The sequence below is a fragment of the Dipodomys ordii genome, unplaced genomic scaffold (genome assembly GCF_000151885.1).
Source record: "Dipodomys ordii isolate 6190 unplaced genomic scaffold, Dord_2.0 Scaffold109, whole genome shotgun sequence".
Lineage (NCBI taxonomy): Eukaryota > Metazoa > Chordata > Mammalia > Rodentia > Heteromyidae > Dipodomys > Dipodomys ordii.
Genome location: NW_012267325.1, coordinates 4,953,304 through 4,975,841, shown reverse-complemented (window position 1 = coordinate 4,975,841; position 22,538 = coordinate 4,953,304). Strand labels below are relative to the sequence as shown.

The window sequence follows — 22,538 nt, the reverse complement described above, 5'->3', positions numbered from 1 at the left end:
ATCAAGGTTAACTCAGATTAATAATGAGAACAGTCCATCAAGAAGGGAGAAGAATTTAACAATTGTATGTGTGTGTGTGTATATATATATATATATATATATATATATATAATGTGTATGTGTATATATATATATATATATATATATATATATATTTAAGCTTGTGTTCATGGACCAGCACACCTGAAGCTCTAGAACTTAAGAAGTTGAGGCAAGAGGTACCCTGGAGCTGATGGCTCACACCTATAATCCTAGTTACTCAGGAGGCTGAGCTCTGAGGATCATGGTTTAAACTCAGCCTGGGCAGGAAAGTCTGTGAGATTATTTCCAATAAACTACTAAAAAAAGCCAGAAGTGGCTCTATGGCTTAAGTAGTAGAGTGCTAGCCTTGAGCCAAAAAAGCTCATGGACAGCATCCACAGGCCCTGGATTCAAGAAACTCAGTATTAGAATATATCTCAGGTCTTGGACTAATATATAGAGGACCTTATATATGGAACGAAGCATTGCTTTAAAAAAATAAAAAACAACCTATAAACAATTTATGTGCCCAGCTATATATGTAATGTTTATATATATATATATTATATAATGTTTATATATAATGTTTATTATACTAATTTAGGTCATATTTAAGTTGCTGGGACAAAACAAAAAGAAACTATATAGTAAAATTATAAATGTGAGTATTACTCCTTCTATCAATATTCATGTTACTTAATTTTGTTCTGCTTTTAAAGACTTTGTTATACTCAACGTGAATTTCATGAAGTAACCAATGAATGCTATGAATGTCTCTAAAATTATAAAAATCATTTTGAACAATAATAATACATTCCATTTTAGTTATTTGTCCTTTATTTAGAAAGTTCAGCAAAATAACAAAGTATCAGTTTAGAAATAGTTTAATCTCACTATAATTTAACATTCAAAAAATCTACTAAGTAATGATTTTTAACAACAATTTATAAAAAATAATTTTACATTTATAAAATTTATTTCACAATAAATTATTCATTTCCATTAAACCTGAAAAAATGTATTATATAAAAGCAAAAACTCTCCTTAACAATGCTTTGAAAATATCACTTTCTCTTAGTCCAGTATTTTTTTTTTGGCAGTTCAGTGTATAAAAATATTATACTACAAATTCCCTGACTATAGTTACTGAAACAAAAATTATTAGTAAAAATTTCCAAAATATAGCTGTTTAATAGATTCTTGTGGATAAATTATTCCCCCAAAATAAACTGTATGTTTTACATTTTAAAGGTATGGTCTGAATGTCTGTGCCTTCACCTTTCGCATTCATATGTTGACAGCTAGCCACCAATGTGAAGGAAGTTGGAGGGGAGGCTGGGAGCTGACTAGTCCTGGGGTGTAGCCCTAACGAATGAGGTTAATGCCCTTACAAAACTGCTTTGCCCCTTCCATGTGAGAGCAAATTGCTGGAAGATTCCTCTATGAACCAGAGACAAATTAGCCAATGCCTTGAGCTTGGGCTATCCAGTGTGGAGAACTATGAGAAATACATTTCTGTTGTTTATAAGCTGTCCAGTTGATGGTATTTTGTTATAGAATCCTGCATGGATTGGGGGTTTTTTTTTTTTGTTTTTATATCTCTATGTGAATAACCTAGAAAAAAGTGCACAAAAGCCTACAGAGGATATTTTTTATTTATAAAATAAAAAGCCCACTGATTTCATGAAAGAGATACTAGGGTAATTATTTTTAATTAAATCACCCTAGTCCATTTGTTTCTCTCTCTTCTTTCTCCCTCCCTTACTCAGTGATACACTTTCATTTTCACAAGGATAGCAGATATATAATTGATGCTATGCTATTAAACCACTGATAGCTTGGATCTCTCTCTCACTTTTAAGGGCTTCATTTCATTTTAGGAGCCAATATGATAGTTAAATTAACATAATCTTTTTACTTGTGGGGAAGGTGAGAGTCACAAATGAATTATAATCTTAGAAATTTTGTATGGTCCTAAAAGCATTTAATTCAATATCTCACATCTTGAGATACCTTTTCTTCTTTTTATATATCTTTCCCCTTAGAAAGCAGAGGTGGGAGTCAGGGGGCTGAGCCTAGGAAAGAAAAGGCTTTGAGACTCTTACCTACAATAAACCACTCAAAAAACTGGAATTGGTGCTGTGGCTCAATTGGTAGAGTGCTAACTTTGAGCTGAAGAGCTGAGGGACAGCACCCGGGCCCAGAGTTCAAGCCCCACGACCGACAAAAAAAAAATCAGAAAGCAGAGGTGGGGCAGTGGGGGTGGGGGAAGGGACACTATTTCATGAGGCGAGTCATAATTAACCCTTTAAAATTGTATGACTGATATCAAGTAATTAGCAGCTACAATGAGTTGAACACCTGGGTCTACAATTAGACATTCAAAATACATTCTAATGTTCATGAAATTTTGAAAAGTTAAGTGGGTAACTTGAATGTGATTTTCTTTCTCTTCAAAACACATACAGTGTATTCTATTTAATATTTTTAGCAAGAGGACTTTGAAATGTACAAAAGTGGTTTCTTATTCACACAATGTTGTTTCTTACATTTATCACTTATCTGTGACAACTCATTTGATGGACAGTATTTAATCATTACTCAATTGCATATGTTTCAAAAACATACTTCTTAGAAGTTCACAGTTTTTCCCCCCCCAAAGGTATCATCTTGTTTATGTCAATCACAGCTCAGTTTGCATGTGGCTTTCTAACTCCACAGGCTTCTGCACTGTATATTCCTTAAACCCTCAAGCCAATTCCTAACATAGGAAAGAAAGACAGTAATACTTCACTTAGAGAGTGGTGCAGACTCAACAATTTGTGTGATGACATTTTCCCACCAACCGGGTTCTCCTGGCACAGGGCTCACATCGAAACATACTGTCCTGAATCCCTGGGGAGCTAGACATGAGAATGGGCTAATTTCTTGTTGACATTGACTTTCAATGATCATTTCAAGAGAGAGAAACAAATGTCTCTCTGTTCAGCCACTGCTTCAGGGTTTTTTTTTTAAATCACATTTTACCCTGCATTTAAGGTTTAATTACATTTTACTCTAATTGATAAGACCATTTGTGATTTATTGCAGCCACATCTTCAAAAATGGATTCCAAAAAGACCTTGGTATTCTTAGAATGGCTTTTTGTAATTTCCTGAATTTATGAGAGTCATATTTAACTGTGGACCAAAGGGATACTTCTTAGCCACAGAACACCCTCAAAGGGATTCATCTTCACAGATGTACACTCTATTCTACAACCACGGCTTTCTTTTCCTAATCTTTAAGTTTATAATTTACTACAAGAACAAAAACAACAAGAAAGAAAAAAAGAAAGAAAAACAAACATTTCACATTAACCTAGCAACTCTGATTTACTGTTCTCAGCCAAACAGGAACATTTAGCTCTACATCACATCACAATAAAGTAATTATTTACAGATTTAAATTAATATTAGGGAAACAAATGAAAGTAGTACATAGCATTCAACTGGCCCAGGTCCAGGCCCAGGGCAGAGGCAGCTGGAAACAAGACACTCTATAAACAATTCCAAACTCAAACATATATTGGTTGCAGGTGATAATCTTATACCTTACCAAACAAACAAAACAAATATACAAACAAGAAAATAGGAGACCAACTTATCACAGCACCATGAAGAAGAAGCATTGTCTGAGGTTGCCAAAAGTACTATCCTGAGATATTTCAAAACCACCAACTTTTCACATTTCCACAGTGCCATTCAGGAGTAACTATGTTCTCATAATGGCTTTTGTTTGGAGAGGGACTGGTGTGAAATGACGGAAGCTTGGTTGGCAGTGATTTTATATGGTTCTTGTCCAGAGCCTTGTGGTGGGGAAGGGAGTGGGGTTTCAGGAGTAGCTGAAAGAGAATTAGAGAATTGTATGTGATAGCAGCTGATAACTCTACCTAGTGCCAACATAAACTCTTATACTGTGTTAATGTTCAAAATATCCCCTGTGAGGAATTGATTGTATGGTGTATTATCAGTGCATTGATATACTAATGGAAAAACTCTGTCACCCCTCCTTCCAGATATCATTAAACACCTATAGATCATGCTAGAAAATCTTTACTAACACTGACAAATTTTTCACCTTTCTTAGTAGCATTTGTTTGAATTTCAGTCTCCTACAAACCAGTAGAGAGGAATTAGTGAAAAAATGAACAATGTTAGTTTTAATGAATATTAGAAAACAATTTTCACAGCAGTTGTAATCAAAGTGCACATAAAATTACAATACTTGGTTTGAAATCCTCTAACTTAGACATATTAGATGACAGAAAAATTAAAGTAATGATACTTTATGAATGTTTTGAAACCTGAGTGGTAGTCAGGAGCCCTCTAATGTACTGGTTTAGTTGCTACACAATTATTCTATTACAATTGAGCTGGCCTGTGCCTACCTCTGTAACGGAAAGGGCAAGCCTGAGTAATTGAGTAGAAATAATTGAATATAAAAAATTGGATTCAGTATAAAAAAAGATAGTTTAAATAATACCTCATTATATGGGAAAGTATTTTGTTCTACTATGAAATTTTACTATATTACAAAATAATCTAGGAGCTATCCTTTAATTTTAAAACATTTGAAATGGCTAGATGTGGGTGGCTCATACTTATAATCCTAGCTATTCAGAAATCTGTGATGGTGGCTCAAAGCCAGTCCAGGCAGGAAAGTCTATGAAGACTCTTATCTCCATTAATCACCAAAATGCTAGAAATAGCAATGTAGCTCAAGTGGAAGAGTATTAGGTGAAAAAGCTAATAGACAGCACCTAGGCCCTGAGTTCAATCGCCAATGCTAGCATATGCACACACATACAAACACACATCCCACTTGAAATATTTTAGTATTCATATTTATGATTTCATATATTTTACAGAAATAATAGAAAACATTTGAATAGATGATAACACTACAAAGTCCACTGATTTTTTTTTCATTTTAAAACCTCTATATAAAAACAAAGGCATCTATTTTTGTCAAGTATGTTACTAAATTAATTAAATATAGGTTAGTAATTACTTGTAAATAACAATTTAAATGCTGTTCAATTGATGAAGGAATATCTAAATGTGCTTTTCAAGTTATTGTGGATATTTAGAATGAATTTTAAATTCTAGTGGCCTTCAAGATGCAAATATGTATGAACTTCAGTTTTTTGGAATAAAGATTATATATATATATACATATATATATATAGACACATAGAATGAACTTGTTTAACATTTATATAAATTATTCCAACTGAACATAAGCAAAGGAAAGTTTTGCTTTATAGTAATTCTCACAAGTATATTGAAAGGCAAAAAAGATAGTAAGGTGATATAATTCCTACAATAGCCAATATTTTTTGTTTGCTAGCATTTAAGAGGTAAAGGATTCCACTGGCATTAGTACCATTAAACTTTCTCAAGAGTTGATGCCTACAATGCTTAACATGTTTTACATTCCAAGTTTATGAATAGCAGGTCTCTAAAAACGTAATCCCACAAACTTTGACATAGGATTTTAAGCTCTCCTACCTTTCCTCTTAACAATTTCATTAAATAAGCATTAATATAATTTAGTAAGGATAGTCAAAAATTAATGTCTTTCAAGTACATTAGAAAGATTCATAGATTAAATATACTATATCATTTCCAAAATTTGTGTATTTTCTCCAGTGATTTAATTTCTCTCTCATATACTCAATGAATTTTGTGTTTCAGATATGATTTTCCTAAAAGTCTACTAGTACTTATATCTGAAAATGGCATTATTAATGTACTTTCCTCCCACTAGCTAGTAGTCAGATGGTATTTGAATCGGTTGTTCTATTACATGAAGTGTTTAGGAACAATCACACTATAACAAGTGTATATAAAATTAGTAGCCATACATGTATGCATAATAATAATAATATCATAGTAAGTCAAACCTCTCAGTGAGCTAGCTGGTATGGTATTCAGAAATAAGAGATCAAAGGTAAATTTGGAATTAATTAGCACAAATCAAAAGCAATTTGCAGTGGATTGAACATGATTTATGTGTTGAAAGCTTGGGCCCCAGCTGGCGGGGGATCTTTAGAAGATGAGGCCTCAGGGTAATATTGGAATTACTCTACAGGTTTATAATCTATGTGTTTATAGTCGATGTTAATGTTTTCATATTTTGAAGGCCACATGTAATCATAATTTTCTGATGTATGAGTAGAATTCCGTATAGTTTCATCTTGTACGGTCATTTTTAAGGTCTCATGTCACCATACAAACCTGGAACTATCTCAATGCCTAGTTTTTGTACTTTCCTCATCTGTGGCATAGAAAGATTGGAATTCTAGCATATTCGTCTTAGACAGCAGACTCATGCCTAGGGAAAATAGCATGTAGCTGAATATTGTACTGCTGCTGGCAGGTGAGTCCTAGAAAAGAAATTCAACTCAAGTTTTATAATTTTTGTGTACTAATATTCCTATTCTAAGCTCTATTTTTTTCCTCAGATACTTAAGTTCAAGGAATCTTATTGTGGGAAAATACAGCTGACACTTACAGATCTGGTCTGTATGGACTAGAGTTGACATAGGGCCTAAAAGTATAGTTTGTCCCGTTAGTGGATCTTGAGACAAATGTGGGTGCATTGGATGATGGATATGGCTGCCATCATTGGAAGCACCTATAGAAGACAAAAAGATGCTTACATTAGTGACATGTACCAGGACCAATGATTTTACTGGACATGGCAGAGATATTTCCATGGACAGCTAAAACATTGCTATTTTTGCAAAGTATTTTTTGAGAATTCAAAAATAAAATGATAGAACCTCTGCCATATCAAAGACAAAGTCAGCTTTTACTGCATATTGGCTAGATTAATCTTGTATCACAATGTTGTATTTTAATAGTAGACCTCATATACCATTTCCTGGAATCATTAGGTTGCTGCCTGCTGTTAAGTCAATTCCAAGAATTACTTACTTCTGGTTTATAGTATTTGGAATCATCCTAATAGCAAGAACAATTTCTATTTCAGAAAGCTACCACTAGGAACACATCAGACAGCAGAAAATGAAAAATAAATACAGTGACTTACAAGGAAATTTAATATAAATCAGAACACAAATAAATGATGTCTTAACTTATTCCTGACATTTACTGTCACATTTTCCTCTTCGACAACTAATATTTTTCACAAGCAAAATGTTCAATTTTAAGTCATTGAATTTATATAGGCTATACTGAACTTCCTGTACTCCTGTAGTTTTAAAGGTATAAGGTCATAAAAAAAATCAAGAAGCCCTAAAATTAAGGAATACATTTCTAATTACCATAGATGTAAAGATCTGAAAATTAACATATAAAGGACTGCAGGATGGAAAGATGTTAAAGATGGTTTTGAATGGGGATTTGAATCTGTTTAAGTAGTTTTCTCTCCCTCTTATGGATTTTTCAGATTGTCTAGATGTTCACAAAGTTGAATGCATTATCTCATCATACCAGAAACAAATTCACAATACAAGGTAACCTCAAAGAGGAAATAAATCCGGACAAAAGCAAATAAATGGGAATAACTTGCTCTGATGGACTTCTGAATGATGCTGATCAATACAGGAGAAATGGTTAAATGTACTCACCACCTAGTAACATTTCCTGAAGCAGGTTGTCAATTTTAACCATGCCAAAAAGTTTCACAAACTGTATTTGCTCAATCATTTGCCAGGTGATACTCTGCAGCGTGGGCAAGAGAAGCAGCAGCTCTCCAAACCTCCCCCGAGAGTCATACTGGCGGTCGTTGATGTAGTCCTCCAGACTGATCTGTACTTGGAACCGCATGTTCTTAATTTTTACAGGGTCACTTAAGCCTTTCGCATCTAATAGAGGGATAAAATAAGTAGTCTAAAGATTTACTCAAACTTGGATGTGGGTATGTAATCTTATATGGGGGAAAAAAGTAGTTTAATACACATACTATCAATATTTCTGTCAACAAACCTGGGTCAAAAAATACAATTGCCTTCAAACAAGCATATTCATTGTCATCAATCTGGATTTCTTGAAAGGGACGAACTAGCTCATCCAGAACTCGATTGGCCACACGGCTGATCTCAACCTCACAGCTGTTACGGTGAATGACGTAGTTGTTCCCTAGAAGAAGTAGAAAAATTAACTTCCTTTTCTGCCACATTGTCAGACATTCTTTTCAGGTTGTTAAGTGGCTTATTCTTGAAGTGGATGGTGTTAGTACTCCATCTTTCCCTAGTGTTAAGTTAGTGATGTAAGAAGAACTTAAGTATACTTAAAGGATCGATAATAATGACAATGTGATCACACAATTTTTTTTTGGCTCAGGTCACTGGTGATAACAAATGTAAAGACCAATAACAAGCTAATAATTGACCAGGGAGACAATAACTGTAAAGATTAGCTTTCCTCTTTGTCAGTCATCTATTAGTGTCTTAGTCATTAACAAGCATAACCACAAATCCTAAGGAATCTTCTGTGCTTACAGTGGATTAAACATAGACATCCTGGGGTGCGCTAAGAAGGAATAAGAGCTAGAGACATAGCTTTAACAAGCCACGTAAAGCTGAAAATTGAGCACACATATGCTCAGGCACTGCCCCACTTGTAGCCCTCTTCAGTCAAGGTGAGGTGGCTTCACCACTTTATGGGACTGAACTCAAGGCAGTTGAGAATTTGGCTAGAGATCGAGACCATCTAATGCCTCAAGAATTTTCTAACTTAAACATGCTCCGAACATGATAGAGAAAATAATTATTATAGCTTCTAAAAGCTAAATGGCTATTTTTGTGGGTTTTATAAAAAGTACAATATTCTGAATTCCTCCATTTCTTATGAAGGCAATTATTATAGTTTGGATCTTGGACATTCTTCAAAGGCATATGTGTCAAAATTTTGGGCTCCAGCTCATGACACTATCAGGCAGTGGTAGATATTTTCCCTAGTGAGAAGTTGTGTCATTGGTAGTGTGTCAAAAATGAGGGGTTGTTGGGACCCTAGCCCTCTTCTCTTTCCTGGCCACAAAGAGATTAACAGATTTCCTCTGCCCACACTCTTACCATGACACACTGTGCTGTCCCAGACCCAGAGCAGCAGCGCCCACAGAAAATGAACTGATAAGTCTGAATTCATGAGCCAAAATTAGTCTTTCAACCTTTTAAGTTGATTATCTCAGTGATTTTGTCATAGTCATGGAAACATAACACAAGAATTTTCAAGGTAATGAAATGTACAAAAAAATACTTGTTCATTCTCTGCTTCAGCTCTCTATGTACAATGAATTATTATATGTACTTAAAGTATAAAATGTGCTGTTTTAGTGTACATATTTGCTAGTAAATGATTACCACATATACCCTAATAGAGTCATCAGTTCATACTTACCTCATTTTCATACTAGTTTGAACCACACTCTTGCTTGTAAAAAGTTAGCTTACCTCCCTTTGTTTTCTAAGGTTTAATATATTCTGATTGATAGTTAGAATAGTATTTGAGGTATTTACTAGAAATGCAAGATTAGTATTTAATATAAATTCACTTTATAGGTTTAGAATCTTAAATCTGTCTCATTTGTCCCAACATTAGCACTTTTAGAACATAGAACTTTTACTTCCATTGTTTCTTGGCTGAAAAAAAATTACTGAACAGGACAGTAACTCTTTCAATGACTAGCAAAACTGTGGAAAAAAAAATAAGACTTTAACATTCAAACTTCATGAATTAAGCTGGGTGCCAGTGGCTCACGCCTGTAATCCCAGCTACTCAGGAGGCTGACATCTGAAGATCATGGTTCAAAGCCAGCCCCGGCAGGAAAGTCCATGAGACTCTTATTTCCAATAAACTACCAGAAAACCAAAAGTGGTGCTGTGGCTCAAGTGGTAGAGCACTAACCTTGAGCTGAAGAGCTGAGAGACAGTGCCCAGGCCCAGAGTTCAAACCCCATGACAAAAAAAAAAAAAAAGGAAATCATGAATTATGTAAGTGGGTGGAACTGGAACAATTATATAAATTAAAACTTTGTCCTTGCACCTTTCCTTCTCTCCACCTACCTTTCCACTGTTGCTTCTTCCAGCACTTCTACCAGTTAATTAGACCTTGGCACCAAATATTTCCCTGACCATTACGATGCATAAGGAAAGCAAAATGAATAAGTATGTGCCTTAAAAAATGTTAAGTTTTTAATCAGATTGGTAATGAAGGAAAATACATGGAGATTCCACGGGTGATCACATAAATCATTAATTCTTTGTCCTGGTAAAGATGTAAACATTTTAACATATATCAGTATTATTTTACTAGGCAACATCATTTCACTCAATTTTTTTTTATCTTAATGCTTCCCAGTCATCTTAGGGTTCTCTGATATTATGTACTACAGAGGCAAAGACAACTATGAAGTAAGTGAGGTCAGTTACTTAAACTTAATTTGCAAAGAAAGAGCACCATTGTGTGCATGCGTGCATGTGTGTGTGTGTGTGTGTGCACATGTGTGCGCACACGTGTGTTCCAGTCTTAGGATTTGAACTTAGAGCCTGGGAGTTGTCCCTAAGCTTTTGAGTTCAGGGCTGACAATACCACTTGAGTTATAGCTACACTTTCAGCATTGTGGTAGTTAATTGGAGATAGGAATCTGACAGACTTTCCTGCCTGGGCTAACTTTGTACCAAGCTCTTCAGATCTCAGCAGCTTAAGTAGCTAAAATTGTAGGTGTGAGCCTCTGGCATCTGGCTTGAGAGAAACATTTGATTGTGTCAGTGAATGCTTGGTTCTTATAGGAGAGAACTTTATATTATTATATGCATAAAGTATGTACAGCTTCTTAAAACTAAAAATAAAATAAAATAAAATTACTTACCTAAAACTAAAATATCTTTAAACATCATGGATCTCTTTGTAGCTCCAAGCAGTAAGTGCTCCCCTGCATGAGCTCGCAACAGGGCCACCTGGATTTAAAAAAAAATTCTAAGATTAGCAATTAAATATAAAATATACTAAATAAAAGACAGCACAATATAAGTCTTATTAACTCACAGTGTGTTTAAAGCCTGGAATTTTTGTTCTAACAAGCTATAATACTTACAGGCCCCTACTATCAGTAGTCGTCTAGTTTTCAAGCTCAGAATGTCAATAGAGTGCCCTTTTCAAAATTTCTAAAATTACCTAACAAATGAGCATAGTGGAAGCAGGGAGAGAAAAGTAGATTCATTAACTGTTTTAGGAGAGAAATTGAATCAGACAGACAGAATTCAACTCCCAGTGTGGAGAGTTGAACTAGGATGCTGGAGACTCATTTACTTCCATCCGTAAAATGGAAGTCAACATGAGAGAAAAATATCTGAGTGTACTCATGAAGACTAAATGATTATACATATATATAATTATACATATATAATCTCCTGCATATCATAAACAGCATAAACAAAAGCAAAACAAGGTCTTGAAACTGGCAAAGAATAGAGGTCTGGGTTTTGCCATTTCCTAAGCAAGCCTTGGCCTCTGCACTAAACTCTCAACTCAGCTTCATTCATTCATCCGTTTTGCATGGAGCACCTCTGCTAGGAAGAATGCCACATGTAATGCTTCTCTGCACTCTTCACTGTTTTAGTAAATGGCTCCATCACCTAAAGTATTTGATCAAGAGGCTGTTGAGTACTTAAGTTGAATGAAAATAGAACAATGAAGCTGTTGAGATTGGTTTGGAAAGGGGGAGGAAGAGTGAGAGAAATAGGTGAGTCTAACTGAGGCATATCATATATATATATATATATATATATATGCATATAAATGTGGAAATGTCAAAATGAAACTTCTTGTATGACTAAATTGATGCTAAATATGGGTGGAGAGGCAGGGAAGTCTACTTTGAGTCTTCTCTAACTATACAGCAAATCCTAATGTTATATCTCAAAATAACAGCTGAATCAATCTAGTGCTTTCCACTTCCATTGCTACCACCCTGGGCCAAGCCCTTACCATTGACCTCCTGGACCACCCCAACACCCTTAGTTGGTATTCTTGCTTTCCTTCTGGTCCCTTCATTCTAAATCTTTCTGGACCAAGCTTCCTAGGTGACATTTTTAAATCCTAATCACTTACTATCACCCCTCTGCTAAATTCATCTTTTAATGGTTTCAAATTGTTCTTAGCACACAATCCAAACTCTTCAACCATGGTCCTCCAAGGTGGTAGGAAGTGTCAGTAGTTTTCACCCCAAATTTCTGGCTTTATTTTTTAACACCTTTTGTTCACATGGCTGCTGTCTGACTCAGAACCCCTAAAGATACTGTTTCTGTACTGGGCATGCTTTCTCCTTGAATCTTGGTGCACTTGGCCCCTTGTCATTTGGGATTATCTTCTCTGAGCCCCACTGTAAAGAATCTCTGCCCATACCAGATACAGTCATTTTCTAACAACTCATCTCATTCCACGTTATAGATTTTTATAGAACTTATCCCCACCTAGAATTAACTTACTCATAATTCGTATGTTATCTCTCTCTCAAATAGGTCACAAACTTTATAAGCCTAGTGAGGTAATCTGTATGTTTATTGCAAAATGCCATAATTCCTAAAACTAAAAACAATATTCTCCTAAGAAGTACTTATTTGATAAACTTATAGAATGAAGTTAATTGATCCAGGATGCCTGTTTAGAAATTGCAAAATGGAGATCATGCCTATCCCACAGAACCCCTGAAAGAATGAAATAATGTAATTGATACTGTATCTGAAAACTAATTCCCCAGTGCCTAGCCCATAATAATAATTCACTAATCCATGGCCATTAGGGTTATGCTATTAAAATATCAGTCAACAAACCAAAACTATTTCACTGGTCCCTGGATTTTATTTCCCAATATTTAAACCATTATATTCATACATAAGCCAGCAACTTTTAAAGAAGAGTAAAAATAAAACTATAAAACTGATAATAACGTCATCTGACTGATGTTACTTGCAATGAGATTGCTAAATTTTAGCATTATTCATTCTGGTATAACTTTCTGAGCCAAGTTATCTTTATGGTATGTCAATAACTGTGACTCATTCCAGGAACCAGTTACAAGATATTAGAAAAATGATTTCAGCTTTCACAGTAGTTTTTTGAGTTTGTTTGTTTTGTTTTCGTGTTCCTGTCACCAGGTAAAATGCTTTCTTAGAAATGCAATTGCTAACTTCCTGTGATGATTTTAGTTCTGGAGACACAATTGATTTCTCCTCCTTGATTTTTCACACAAGTATGACCTTTTTCTTTATTGTTTGGTTTGTTTTTGGTGTGTCAATGATCAAGAATATTGGTCAATGAGTATCTAACTATACAGTGGATACAGCTCATCTTCAGAAATTTTCTCAATGTAAGAGAAATGGAGATATTTAAATTAGTTTAGTCTACCAGAAGCTAAACATCCCTTAGCATAAAAAGACCAAAGCAAATCTGAAACAATCGAATCTTGATACAGTAAGTAGGAAATTCAAATTTCTAAATACTATTTTAATATCTTACTATACACATGAAAATTTAAAAATAAAAATATAAATACATGAATAAGAAAAAGATGACTATATCCAAATTTTCTATTTCCTTATAGATGTTTAGTCAGTTCTTCAGAAATTTGTTTTGTTACATTTAAGTTTTATACAATAAATGTTACAATAAAATTCATAGCATGAAAGACCAAACTTAAATGTTAATTACATAAAATGTCCACAAAAAAGGCATATCTAAGAGTAGCCACACATTTCTAAGGGATTTATATGAAAATCTTCAGGAAACTAAAAACACCATAGCACACAATTTACCTCCCAGATATTTATCTTTTTAATATCTCAGGAGCTTTTTAAACTCCAAGAGTGCAGTATAGTTTGGTCAACTCATATTCAAACGGTAATTTACTATTTCCTAACAACACAAGTAAAAACGGTTGTGCCTCTTGGTACAATAAGAAAATGAAAGGTAAGAAAAACTACTCCTTCTTTAATAATTTATACATTGTCTAATATGGAAAATGTATTAACATATGATTGAAATACCACAGAGTTTTACAAAAAGTCCAGGCATAATTTCTTGAACTTGTACCTGGTCATCCAGTGGCAGCTCACAGAAAGCAGGAATGTATTTAGCCCACTCCACCAAGACCAAAAGCTGCTGCTTCATTGATTCACAGACATCACCGACACTTGCAATTTTCTTGACATTTATGTCAGTGCTTGCCCCAGGGCTTGAAGCTGAGATCTAGCATTAAACAGAACACTATATTAATTTGTCATTTGAAATAACAGATGGCCTATAGTCCCCATTAATGCTTTGCCTGTGTTAAGTAATCACTATGAAAGCAGGCACTATCATTGTCTTGGCTTCCTGAAATACATTAAACATGTTTATGTGGAGAAATAAGATTTTATTTACAGGTAACATTGAACACATTCTTATGTAGCAGAAGAAGAAGCTTATTTTAAAATTCAAACCTCAGAAGTTACCCTGACTTTTGGGGCAGTTTCCAAAGGCGATGTTGCCACACAGGTAGTATCCATATGAACTTGAACTAGGCTGGATGGTTTTATGATTCATTTTTTAAATGTGATTTCTTTTAAGGAAGTTCACTTTCAACTTGTTTATGTTCATGAAAAAAATTATCCAGTAAATTAAACTAGGGAATTAAACTTACCAAACTGGTAGGGGGAGGGAAGCTTTAGATAAGACTAGAACTATTTATGACGTTGCATTTAATGGAAACCCATCAAAATAAGATTAGGAAATCAACCCTTGACCCAGTAATGTTGAGGAGCTTAAGCTATCATGATAAAAGTTCTGAACCTGATATAATTTTGAACTCTAAAAATACAAGTGGTGTTTAAAATCCTGTCTGCTACAAAAAAAAAAAAAATCACTGCCTATTGGAAGTTTCTGTGAATGTAATATTTAAACATGAGTGCTTGGTGTGTCTATGTGCCTGTGTCATGATGTGGACCTAGACATTTCCTCACTGCTCTCCCTAAAGCCACTCTTAAAATGCTTTATTGGACCATCAAGTAATCTTCAAGTAATGATGTTGATAATGGGGATGTTAACCTCATCATATTACTCTTGTGTTATCAATAACGAAAGTAGTATCACTGACTCTTTGCAGGTCTTGATAACCACTTAACTATTTCATAATTTGCTTATACTAGAAAAAAATCATAAACATTTCCAATAGAGTGAAGCTAAAATAACTTTCCTTCAAATGATTTTTATTGGAATATTAAAATATTTGTTTTTATTTATAAAACTAATGGCTTATTTTTTCAAGTTTCCATCTGAAAGCCTCACTTAGAATCACAAACTTAGAATCATAAATCTTTTTTTCTACTGTCTTTTAAGTTGTGGCTTCTCATTGAAATGCATGTTTCCAAAGCAGCCAGCAAGGTGATGTCCTGGGTTTGAAAGTCATTTTCCAGGAAAGAAACTCCGATGGCATACTCAACCAAACTCCACAAAAGTTACAGCAGCAGATTTGATGGATTCAGTCACAATAAATGAAAGATTGTCCCCAGAGTTGTGGGATGCAGTAAGCTTTTTGATCAAATTTATCAACTAATTTATTCTTTGATCATCTTATACTAAAACTCACTTAATTTTCCGTATAAAAATAAAGTACTGTCTGAGTAAAGTCAAAAGTAAACGAGCAGTCCTCCTAATACTTTCAAAGTAATGTTTTTACCTATGTAGATGCTGACTGTAATAAGCACACTTCAATACACATATACTATTGTTTCATAATGCCCATTAGAGTTCCATTAGAGCAAGCTGATGTGCAACTGGTACCTGGCGAGACCGAATTTCAGCTTGTGCCAAGGTGTTAATGGAGGGGATGTTGCTTCCATCATATGTGTTTCTCCTGGTGCTTATTCTGTCACGTTCATTTTGTACAGCTGAGAGAGGAAAATACAGTGTTCATAGGCCAGAGCTCTTGAATATACAACAGGATATAAAGTTGAAAAGTTAATTTTTAAAAACATGCTTAAAAGGTAAAGATGGGGTCTTTTAAAAAAAGGTTGGTGATGGAAATTAAGCTGTAGATCTTCTCATTCTGTACTATTTTCTGAAGTAGCAATAGCCAAGTTTGTCACAGAGAACAGAAAATATGGCTGTCCACAACTCTATACATGACTATTAGGTCATTTTGTGTGTGTGTGTGTGTGTGTGTGTGTGCGTGTGTGTGTGTACGTATTGGTGGTGGTGGTCATGGGGCCAGAGGCTAGGTGTTGTCCCTGAGCTTTTTGCTCAAAGCCAGCATTCTACCACTTTGCATCACAGCTCCATTCCTGGTTTTTATATGGTCATTTGGAGATGATTGGACTTTCTTGCCAGGGCTGGCTTTGAACCATGATCCTCAGATCTCAGCCATGCCTAAGTAGGTAGGATTACTGGCATAGCTACCAGTGCCTGGTCATGATATATTTTTAATAAGAGGGTTTTCTATTCTCAGAGAGTTAATAAAACTATATATACATGATAACTACAGGAAGATTATCAACTCGGAATGATCAATTCAAAGATAGGATTCACTATCAGAAGATATGAGTCAAGGGTTTTGAAATTAGTTTTCATTTTCCTATGATACATTATTAAAGAAGAAAGTAAATTTATTTCAGCTAAGATGGTTTTAAAGGGTTGGAGGCATGGCTCAGTGGTATTGAGACAGCCTAGCAAGACTAAGGCCCTGCATTCAAACTCCCAGTTACTTCCTGCTTTTTCTCAGTGGTTTATTGGAGATAAGAGTCTCACAGACTTTCCTGCCTAGGCTGGGTTTGAATTGTGATCCTCAGATTTCACACTCCTGAGTAGCTAGGATTACAGCAAGAGCCACTGGCACCCTGCTATATTACCTTCTTTTAAGAGTAGCAACTTGGGGCTGGGAAGGTGGCTCAATGGTAGAGCGCTTGCCTTGCATGCATGAGGCCCTGGGTTCGATTCCTCAGCACCACATAAGCAAAAAGAAAAAAGCTGGAAGTGGCGCTGTGGCTTAAGTGGTAGAGCGCTAGCCTTGAGCTGAAGAGCTGAGGGACAGTGCCCAGGCCCAGAGTTCAGGCCCCACGACCGGACCCAAAAAAAAAAAAAAAAAAGAGTAGCAACCTGAACTAAACTAATGGATTTCTTCACAATGGAACACACTGAGAGGTAATAAGAAAATCTAGCTGGGTTGATATGATCTACACTTTTAAAACAGTGATTTGACTTAATTTCATTTATCATATACTTGAAAAAAGTATTTCTTTGCATATCTACACAGGTATTCAGCCAAACTAATAGTCATAAAATCTTTTATCTACCTGCCAATGTGTGTGAACGTTACCATATCAGAATGTGCAAGAATATAACCCAATTATACTTAAAATAGACAAAATAAAATTTGCATACACTAACACAGCATATCTAATTGTCTCTTTCCTCCAATGTACCTCTCAGGTAGGTGAGCGTGGGGATCTTGTGCATTATGTTCTCTACTGAAGCCTCAGCATCTAGAATAGTGCTTGGGAAGTAGCAGTGTTCCATAAATTTTTTTTAAACAGATAAATCCTTAAAAAGTAAAATGTCCATCAATAGCCTAAGAATAAATAAAGATACTCAATTTTTACTAAGAATAAAAAATATATTTGAGGCTGGAAAGGTGGCTCAGTGGTAGAGTGCTTGCCTTACATGCATGAGGCCTGGATTTGATTCCTCAGCGCCATATAAGCAGAAGAAAGCAGGAAGTGGTAGAGCGCTAGCCTTGAGCTGAAGAGCTGGGGGTCAGCGCCCAGGCCCAGAGTTCAGGCCCATGACCAACAACAACAACAAAAAAAGTGTTTAAAATGCATAATTTCATTCTACTCATAGACTAACATTTATCTTTTGAACAGATACTGGAATGCTACTTCTGCCAGCCATAGTACACAGCCTTAGAGAGTATAATGTCAATAATCTAACCAGAGAAACAGTGGCTCTGTCACTAGCTAGTGGATATCCTTGTGCTAAATTCTTTAACTTAAGGAACAGATGCATCTTTAATAAATTAAGGAAAATCAGAGCACATTGAAAGGGGTTATTGTGACATGAGAATAGCTGTACATGCTTATCATTTTCCATCAACAATATTAGTTATCATCATCATCATTATCACCAGAATTATTATTACCTTCTTTTTTCATTCCTGCTCTGAAACACTTTCTTAATCTACAATATCTACACTGATTCCTCTTGTCCTTGTCAACAACACATTGCCGACTGAACCTGTAACATCAAACAAAGTTGTGTTACTAAAGTATCATTTATCACAAAAGAAAAAAACAACAATAGTGGACTTCAAGTAAGTGTAGTCAAATCTGGTTCACAATGAAGAAGACATGAGGACAATTAGTTAGAACACTTCTAGTCTTATGAAGAGGATGTGCATGCAAATGTAACCTTACCTCTCACATACTTTTTGTAATAAAATAAAACTGAATGACTGCCTCACTTTGGACAGTGAACATGATCATTTCTGTCATGAGTCATGAACGTCAAGCCTACTTTTAAAATGTTTGGCATCTAAATTCCAGTTGTTTATTGCTGAGTGATTTCAATATGGTGGAGAATATATCAGAATTACAATCACCTATACTTTCATATTTTTTCTCTTTTTACAAAAATAATCCTAGTAGTTTAAAATAAATTTGGACTCTACTGAAATTCACTCCAAAGAAAAAATGCACTCCAGAGACTCCTTAAGAACAGCATTGACAATGTAGTTTCTACAAAATCATATTTTACTTCACACTGTTAAGAATCGCTGTTATTTGGACAAAACAAATAGCAGAAAAACAGACAATAAAGGTGTTGTGATGATGGAGAAAATTTGGAATTATTAAACATTGCTGATTAGAATATTAAATGTTGTTGCTGCTTTGAAAGTTTGGCAGTTGCTCAAAAAGCTAAACACAGAGCTATCAACTAAAGCAGCAACTGCATGCATGGATATATACCAATCGAAATGAAAACATGTTTACTCAAACATTATTCATGGTAGTCACAAAGTATAATAATCATCATATAAATGTAGTATAGCCACATGTGGAAAATTAATATTTGTCAATAAACTAAAAGGAAGTACTGGTTCAGGCTATAATATGAAATACTTCTAAATGAAAGAAGTGCATTTATATAAGGGACTATCCAATAAAAAATAGAAAGTGAATTAGTAGTATCCTTACATTGTTTGAGGGAGAGCTTGGGGAATTGGATAGTGCATTCAAGTTTCCTTATAGGATGGCAAAAAATGGTCTAATTTGACATTTGGCAACTTTGAATATGCTAATATATTGAATTATATACTTTAAAAAAAGAGTAGTATCTTTCAGGGTAGGTCTAGGCCAATTCTCAGATTAACCACTCATTCTTAAGTATAACTTGGGGATGTTAAGTAACATTAATCTACAATGACAAATGAAAGAAATAATCTTGACTTAAATAATGTTGTGTGAATGTTCTTTAGAGTTTAAGGTACAGTATTAATCCCATAATAAACAAGAATATTGTTTCAAAAATTTCATCCATAAATACTGATATGCCTTGATTACTTGTAATTGATTATTAAATAATAAAACAGAAATAGTTTCCTTTGTGATCTATTTGAAAAAGCTTTAAAATATATGTGGATGAACACTTGAAACTAAATTTCAGATAAGCTGAGCTAGAATCAAGATAAGCTTTCAGAGTGAGAAAAAACTACCACAATGTTCATTTTGAGTGCGAACTGAGAAAACTCAGCAGAGGGGATGAGATGAACAAGAATCACAAGAAGAGCATATCCAATTGCCATTAAGTAAACTAATAACAAAAGTTGAATCAACACATGATTAATACCTCCAGCATACAAGATACAACTGTAGGGATCAAACAAATGAGATGCTTCCTGTTTCTTCCATTCAGGGAAATTACAGTCTACCAGAGTACACATACAAACTTATAATTAACCATTACAAGAAGCATCATGTGAGAAGTATTGAAATAGCCATAAAAATGTGCCATTATACTGAAGGAACAGTGAGAGTGAAAATAGAATTTAGAATTTATAGAGTCTGGTAAAACCTGAGCTTAAATAAATACACTAACACTTTTGCAAGCGGAAAGTCATAACATTTAATACAAAATATATATATATATAAAGGCTTGGTTGGCCTCAGCCCACATGATGGGAAAGTAGAAGAAGCTGTACCTGTTGTAAGGATACTTATTAACCTTCTAAAGGCTGCTCTGGGAGTAACTTGTGCCTCCTTTTTACATAGAAGAAAGGCAGAAATCTCAAAAGCCTTTCAATTGGTATTTTCAGCTTCTTCTAAGTTGCTGGATTTCATTGTTTGAACCACAACTACTCATGTATGTGTATTTCACTTTTTAACAAATCCTATCACTCCAAAAGAATATGTTCTTTTCTCTTTATTTTACTGTTTTAATTTTAAGAGCATTCAATATTCAAGATGATCATGGATATAGCAGTTTTGCAAAAGAAAAACAATCCATTTCTTGATGATGAGAGTTTTTATGTATATACATAGAGAATCTACCTATATATTCTACTCTGCTAATCAACTTTTTAAAGTGGGTGATTAACATTTCCATTAATCAACATCAAACTCTCCTTGAAAATCTACTCAAGAACACTAGGTAGATATTAAGAGAGTTATGTATTAACTTTTATTATACCTTGAGAAATCAAATAGCACCATGTTGTAAGAGATTTTCTTCCCAATGTCCAACCTGTTCTTAAGTCAATGTAACAGAACTGAGGGTATAGCTCAGAGATAGAATTCTTGCCTAGTATGCTGAAGAAGGCAGGTAAAATCTTGAGTTCTGCAGAAAGCAATAATGCTAACAAGACTACCATTGATGGATAAAATATATAAATTTTTTTCTGCTTTAATCATATCCAACCTATTCATATTCTTCATTCAACAACTGTCATATCAATCAGGGTATAATAACTAAACCTAAACTAAGTTATGATGTTGACTAGATTAAAAAAAATTAAAGACTACTCCAAAGGTGTGATATACAGTATTAAATAAGATTGAGACAAAACATTTACATTTCATGGCAACAAAAATTAGCATAAGAAATACAATTTAGCCACTTAGATATAGTTTTTTAAGATTTTTAGTGGTGTATGGACATGTGATAAAACAATAAACAGAAGAAGAAGATCGACACCACGTCTGGAAGATGAGGGAGGAAGAAATATTGTCAAGGGAGGTGTCCAATCGAAGATTCAACTGTATTGTTCTAAACTGGGCGGTAGGTATGTGAATTTTTATAATTATAAAATATTTCATAAAAAAAAAGAATCACCCAGCCGGGCACCGGTGGCTCACGCCTATAAACCTAGCTACTCAGGAGGCTGAGATCTGAGGTTCGTGGTTCAAAGCCTATCTGGGCAAGAAACTCCATGAGACTCTTATCTCCAATAAACCACTAGAAAACTGGAAGTGGCATTGTGGCTCAAGCAGCAGAGAGCTTGCCTTGAGCTGAAGAGTTCAAGGACAGTGCCCAAACCCAGAGTTCAAGCCCCACGACCAAAAAAAAAAAAAAGAACCACCTGTGTGAAGATGTCTCTTAATGTCCAAACTTACAGATTTACAAAAGCTCTAGGTTTTCTTCTCTTATTTCTTTTTTCTTATTTATTTTCTTTTGTCATATATTACTCTTTAATTCGATTTTGCTTTACTATATGTTCTTATGAGCAGGACATTTCAAAATGTGAGGCTGATTAGAAAGCATCTAAGACCATTGCACCATTGGAAAAATGAAGTTTCAGAAAAGTTTCTGTACATGGTTTGTACATGGGAAATACTGCTGTAAAAATCTCTGACTCTTCTTCTGGTGGACTCTGTCTGAACAGTTTAATTTCTATCACTCTTTAAATTGAATTTTTTAGAACAGTTTTAGATTTTAAATTGCTATCTTGTTCATGAGAAGTGAGTGCATTTTTGGTTTTGGGGGGTTTTTTTGTTTTGTTTTCTTGTCAGTCGTGGGACTTGAACTCTGGGCTTGGGTGCTGTCCCTGCGCTCTTCAGCTCAAGGCAAACCCTCTACCGCTTGAGCCACAGTGCCACTAGTGAGTGCATTTTTTATGTTTACTTTCAAGGGTATCTTTGGAGCTTTCCCTTGGATTTCCAGTTAAATCAGTTAGGCTGTCTCACACTGTAGATGCCAGTCCTGTCTCAGGAAGGATAGCATTTCTAGTACTCACAGTAGTGAAGAAAATGAATAAGAGGAGGAGGAGGGGCAGGGGGAGGAAGTAGAAGAAGAAAAGGAAGAGAAGGAAGACAAAGAAGAGGAAGAGAAGGAAGAGGAATAGGAAGGAGGAGGAGAAGGACAAAGAAGAAGAACAACAAGACAAGAAGCTGTATTATTTTTCTAATTGAACGAAGAGAACGATTAATAACAGTTGCACCTCTTCTTCCAAAACCCCAGTCTAAATTGTGAAGCCACAGG

The 22,538-nt window shown here is 34.8% G+C and overlaps 1 protein-coding gene across 2 annotated transcripts in view; it reads right to left on the bottom strand.

Moving 5' to 3' along the window:
- Positions 1-2,704: 2,704 nt before the first annotated feature.
- Positions 2,705-22,538, bottom strand: part of Hnf4g (hepatocyte nuclear factor 4, gamma) — a 112,678-nt gene continuing 92,844 nt past the window's right edge. For both annotated transcript variants that reach the window (XM_013028456.1, XM_013028455.1), the window contains 8 exons: positions 18,205-18,299; positions 15,852-15,958; positions 14,124-14,279; positions 10,903-10,990; positions 8,019-8,171; positions 7,661-7,897; positions 6,580-6,702; positions 2,705-3,904 (listed from right to left, as the gene is read on the bottom strand). In XM_013028456.1, coding sequence (XP_012883910.1) covers positions 3,783-3,904; positions 6,580-6,702; positions 7,661-7,897; positions 8,019-8,171; positions 10,903-10,990; positions 14,124-14,279; positions 15,852-15,958; positions 18,205-18,299 — 1,081 coding nt within the window. In that variant the 3' untranslated portion in view covers positions 2,705-3,782. The remainder of the gene's footprint in view (positions 3,905-6,579; positions 6,703-7,660; positions 7,898-8,018; positions 8,172-10,902; positions 10,991-14,123; positions 14,280-15,851; positions 15,959-18,204; positions 18,300-22,538) is intronic.